Raw genomic sequence first — 6,062 nt, forward strand, 5'->3', positions numbered from 1 at the left:
TAATTAATTCTAAATGAGCAATATTTATGTTTTAATCCTAAAATGTTTAAATATATTTTGTTTTAAGAATTACTTATGCATGAAATTGCTTTAGGTTCACTCTTTATTTTAGTATAAAAATATCATCAATACACCAGTTAATTCCACTACTTACTGCTGGTCCCCTTTGCATCTTACACTGAAAATTAATGATTTCATCCAATTTGTTTGGTCAGTTCTTTACATACAATGATGTAACAGGCAAAAACATAAAAGTATTCAATATGATGCATGTTGAGCTTACTGGTAGCAAATGGTATAAAAACAACTCAGTGGTTTTAGGGTTATGATTTTTTAACTACCATGAAATACCAATATTTTCTTTGAAACTAGTAATTTAGCAGAAACATTCAACGTCTTTAATTTTAACTACAATTTATTCATTTTTCTTTTATCAATACATACATATATGCATTCAAAAAAAAAGAGTACAAAAAATATGAAAGTAAGTAATTTACAGCAAATTATATACAACTTTAGACTAGGGCATAGTTTAAAGACAAAAATACCATGCTAGGTTTGAACATTTCATAAACTCCTTTACTACAGCTTTGACTGTTTCTGATGATTACAATTGCAAACCAAATGGTTTAAAGTAAACCAAAAGAACAAAACAACCAAAAAAACAACTTTCACAGGTACCAAACAATTATGCTTCCTGACTATTCTTTTTGTTGTATCTTACAAGTTACTGTGAAAAAAAACTAGGAAATGTTAGACACATTTGAAATACTGGTAACTGTAGCATAAAAATCATAATTATCGCTGTCATAATAGGTATTTGGAAATTTTGTTTTGACACTATTACAAAACATAAGACAAACAAAACACTGAAAAATCCTTTACAATTTACTAATAAAAAATCTACATCTGTATAGTATACTACTCATGCCCATTCAAGGTGCAGGAATCTAGATTTAATATAAGAAATAAAAGCATATATATATCCATAAAAATCCAATCTTAACATAATAAATTTTTTTTCCTCTAATTCAGATTTTAACTACATGTGGCTAAGTGAAGATAATTTGCTTCATTGAACAAACAAAAAAGTTTTGGTTACTGGGTGTGTGGTAATGGGTAAAACATACACAACTTTTATATACATTACAAAAATTGCCAATAAGAGGAATTTAATTGACGAAAACGTTTCATTAATAACTTTCTTAATTAAACAAATATTTCAAACATTTAAGCTTTTCCCAAATTGATCAGTACTCTCATTAACATGCAAAATTAAAATGACACTTAGCCATACACATGAATAAATAATTTATATTTTTGTAACATGAAAAACTCTGTAGCAGCAGTATCAAAAAAAAAAAAAAAGATTTAATTCACTTCCAATGCTTTTGAAATAATTTCAAATATCAGCTCAGTACAACTTCCACTTCTAAATTGGTTTTTGAAACTACTAAACTAGCAGTACAAATCCAGATTTAAATTTTTGTGAGTAAAGTTTTAATTCTTTTTTTAAATTGCAGTATGCAAGAATCATTTTACGCACTATTATTTATCATGATAAAATGGTCTGAAAATGACAAGACTCAGTCTTATCATACACAACATTTCTTCAAAATTTGAAACCTATACATTATGATTACATCACCTTTACAATGTAAAAAGCAAAAGTTAATTTTACTACATACTGAGATAAATTTTATTACCTAGTATATAAAACATTACATTTTCTGAAAGACCAGTCATTCTTAAGGCAATGACTTGAAACAAATCAATATCAAAGAACCTGTATGAAATTTCTTTTTCAGTAATCTAACAAAACTGTTTTAGTGTAGATTACTTGAGTAATCAAGTGTATTAGGTAATATCACATTATCTACCTTTCTAATTTAATTTGTATTTCATCAATGAATGAAACCATAGTTTTGACAAATAAGTTGTTTTTTTATATTTTAGAGCCACTTTTTTTTCCACTATTATGCTCCATAAACATTTTCATCGCTATATGATACATACAAGAAGAAATCCTCTTCATGGTGTTCCTGCAATGAAATATTACAAAAACATAAATTTTCTACACTGTTATATTATATGATGAAAACAATTGCAATCGCTGTTGTTGTCATTACACTATTTGACATAGCATTTACATGTATTTCCTAATTGATTCATAGTTGGCCTCATTAATCAATTACATTCATCTAATCAATTATTTTCCCATAAGACTTGGATAATTGTAATAATCAAAAACAGTAACAGCCAGAACTACTAATTTTGATTAGTTGACTATTTTCATGAATTGTGACACTAAGTAATTAAGACATACAACATTGAATTAATAAAAGATAATAATAAATCATAATAGTGATATTTCTATCACTTGGATAGTCAAATAATTGAAAATACTAACTGTGATTAATCAATTATTTTCATGACTTTATTATAATTTCAAATTATTTTACACAACACTAACCTACTGTAATTATGTTTACAGGTAATCAATTATATTCATTAACTGAGTTAATCATTCATTTCTAGATATCAATAAAGCAACTATTGCTTTTACCATGTTTACTGGGACAGAAAGATAACCAGATCACAGGTGATCAGATTTTAAAAAGACCACTAGATTGTTCTGAAGAAACAAATAAAGTACGAAAAACAAATATTAATGTAAGTTCTAAAGTATCTTCAAAGATTATTAATTGCTTTGCAAGATAAAGAATTAAAATACAAAAAACAAATACTATATTCTGATTATTTATCCTCACTAGTCACTTGGATGCATCTTAAATTATATATATACACACACATGCAGGCTTCATATATTTTTTAAGTTGTGAAGCCATATATATGTATATATAGATAGTCATATGCATTTTTCAAATTGTATAGATGCATGCATATATATTCAAAGCATATGTGTTATAATATAATAGCATATGTATACAAATACACATTTTAATAATTCTTATATTTCTCCTTCCTCTCTGCTGGTTATAGTAAGACCAGTTATGGCTTTGCTGCAGCTGGCCATATTTCTGCTTAAGAGTAAGATTCTGCACACTCTACAAGGCAAAAAACATGTTAATTACTGTATTTTACAGCATATAAGATGCACCCATATTTTAGCAAAGAATATTTAGGAAAAAGACACAAGACAGACGGTAGTGTGTCGTGCGGCCAAAATAACCTGCTGCAGGACACACTGTGTGTTATTAATAGGAGTGATAGTTTAGCGATTTTCCACCTTCTGTATCTTAGGGTGTGGTAATCTAAACTATGACATATTTTCAGTGGATGTGCTCTAGTGGACTCTTACTTCACATACCAAATTTCAAGGCAATCCATTAAGAAATACCAATTTTGATTGAGTTTCTTCCTATTTTTGTTTTTGATTTACCCACCATCATGCTCCAAGTTAAACAAAAAAATGAAGCTTGGCTAACTAATGAATGAATATTTGCTGTAAAATTCTTATCAATGCAATAAGTGTAGCTACCAGTTTGGCCACCAATTTTGATTTTATTCCTTTAAGTCTCACACTCAATCCTTTTTTCACACCTAAGGTGTTTTTGATTAGATTTGAGTGTATCAAAGCATTTTTCTGTCCTTGAATGGAATTCTTATAACCAATAGAAGGAGCAGAATTCACCTTTAGTTTCTCCAGTATAAGGAGACATAAGTAACAGATAATTTTTTCAACTGACAGGCATATTTCCATTGGTGTTTGTTATGGATATCAATCTCCCCAGTACTGGCCTGAAGTGGCAATAAGTAAAAAAACCAGGGTGTCTTTTGCATTTGAGCAGTTTAAGAACTGTTGCACATTGCAAATAGAAAATGTAGTAGACAGTAGTGTTTATGAGAATTCAGAAACACTTACTGCTTAGCATTGAAAAACCAGGTGAACTGCTCAGCTATACTGACACTAATCGTCTTGGATTACTATTATCTATTACAAATCCACTCATATATTTAGAAAATATTTTCCACTAATTATAAGCCTAATCATATATTTTTGTATAGATTAATTTTTATATTTTAATCTACAATTATCTGGGGAAAAGACTAGGTAGAACTTAGCTTATGGGAGCAAAATTGAGAGGTGCATTTTCTTTCTTTAACTTCACATATTAGATGTAGGATGATTCTTAGATGCTTTTTTCAGGAAAAGAGTGTCTTATATGCCGTAAAATATGGTAACAATTATGAATGGATCATATTAATATACCTTACCCCCCTCCATTTCTGATGGAGTTTGGGTTATGACACTTCTTCAACCCGAAAAAATAATAAAGAAAAACAAATGGACAATCCCTTTTATGAACCACTACTACCGTGGTTCATGATACTTATTCTCACTACCTGCTTATAAAAATAGCAAGAATGTATTTTAGTCTTTAAGATATGCTGGAAGCTTAAATTACTTGGAAAGTACTACTACTACAGCACTAACTAGAGCAGAATGATTAACTCAATTAAATCTATTAATCTCATGAAAGTATCAAACACTCTGTTGGTGTGAATGTGCTTTGTAGTCACTATGAGAAAAGCCTATACACAGAATAGGTGAAGTGAAGAAAAACTATGCTGAACCCCTAGAAGTAATTTTGTATCCCAGTTGAGAAACATTAGTGTCACAACTCATTAAAATAATAAGCTAATTAAAATTAGAGTTTCAGATTATTATTATTTACAATTATTCCCGCAATCCAAGTAATTGAAATATTGCCATTAGGTTTATTTTGTTAAACACAAAGCTACAAAATGGGCTATCTGTCTGAGTTCTGTCCACCACAGTTACTGAATTTTTAGCATCATAATTTTTTTAGCCATCTCATGTGAGTATAATCAATTAATGAGCCTGATGATAAATAGACAAGCCAATTCCACTAATCACCCACCTCTACACTAAACCTTGTATAAAACTGTAAGTTAGTATACTGTATAATAAATGTACTAAAAGCATTAAAAATACATTTAATTTCTATGTAGCTATTCTACAAGATTAAGTATATTTAAAACAATAAATCTTAAGACTGCATTTTTTTACCTGGTACAAAGAACCCATTGTTGCACTGGTAGGAGGAATTACATTGTTTACAAAGAAAAACAATGTACCTTCCGGGCGTAGGTGGATACGTTTTCGAATAAGAAAGTAAAATTGCCCAACTGTAAGGTCTGACGGCACAAGATACTTTTTCTTGTCTAAGTCACCAATATGAGCTTTTTGAGCCTTCTCTACAATTATCTACAATAAGAAATATTCAAGACATCATTAACCCATCAGTGAATATCCAAATGTCTCTAGTATATCCCTGTAGAACTTTCACTTTATGTTAGATAGATATCAAAGTACATGTATAAAATCAGTGGTAGGGTATTGTCATAAATATCTTAACTTAAAAGATCAAGATGAGAAAATGCTTAACTTTATGTCCATCAAAATGAGGATGAGTATAATTATAGATATTTATGCATTTCAAAACTCCAAGATTAATTTCAAGCTAAAGAACTTTAAAATGTATCTTCATAACTTAAAATAATGTTTTTTTCTAAAAGCAACGATTTGTAACCAGTGATGTTTTATTAGGATACCAAAGTTTCATGTAGTTACTTCACATCAGTATATAGGTTCTTGTCTAATTACTCACCATAGCCCTTTTTTCTAATGAGGTAATGAAAACAAAAGCAATAATGATCATGGCATACCTTTAACATAACCTAACGTTATGGGACCTATTGGTCCATCTCTGCTATTCCATTCTCTAAACTAAATTAAAATAATTTAAAACGAAAAAAAATCTTAAAGCCATCCCTTATCATTCATAAACTTATCAAGCTGTTTCCTAAACTCACTTAAATGTATTGCCTCTACAACATCCGAAGGCAACCCATTCCAAAGGCCAACCACCCTGTTAGAAAAATAAAACTTAGCTGAAGATGACTCCTACCTTGCCAAAATTTTTATTTAGGTCTCCTAGTCCTACTATTCTCATTGTTAAATATGAAAAAAGATGATGCATCAACTCTATAAATTCCCTTTACAATCTTAAACA

At 29.3% G+C, this 6,062-nt stretch overlaps 1 protein-coding gene across 1 annotated transcript in view; it reads right to left on the bottom strand.

The window, feature by feature from the left end:
* Positions 1 to 1,146: 1,146 nt before the first annotated feature.
* LOC106465036 (gamma-aminobutyric acid receptor-associated protein-like) overlaps positions 1,147 to 6,062 on the bottom strand; it is a 7,325-nt gene continuing 2,409 nt past the window's right edge. The window contains exons 2-3 of the mRNA XM_013925226.2: positions 5,057 to 5,254; positions 1,147 to 2,042 (exon numbers count right to left, since the gene is read on the bottom strand). Coding sequence (XP_013780680.1) covers positions 1,977 to 2,042; positions 5,057 to 5,254 — 264 coding nt within the window. The 3' untranslated portion in view covers positions 1,147 to 1,976. The remainder of the gene's footprint in view (positions 2,043 to 5,056; positions 5,255 to 6,062) is intronic.

Source organism: Limulus polyphemus, unplaced genomic scaffold (assembly GCF_000517525.1).
Source record: "Limulus polyphemus unplaced genomic scaffold, Limulus_polyphemus-2.1.2 Scaffold1815, whole genome shotgun sequence".
Classification (NCBI taxonomy): Eukaryota; Metazoa; Arthropoda; class Merostomata; order Xiphosura; family Limulidae; genus Limulus; species Limulus polyphemus.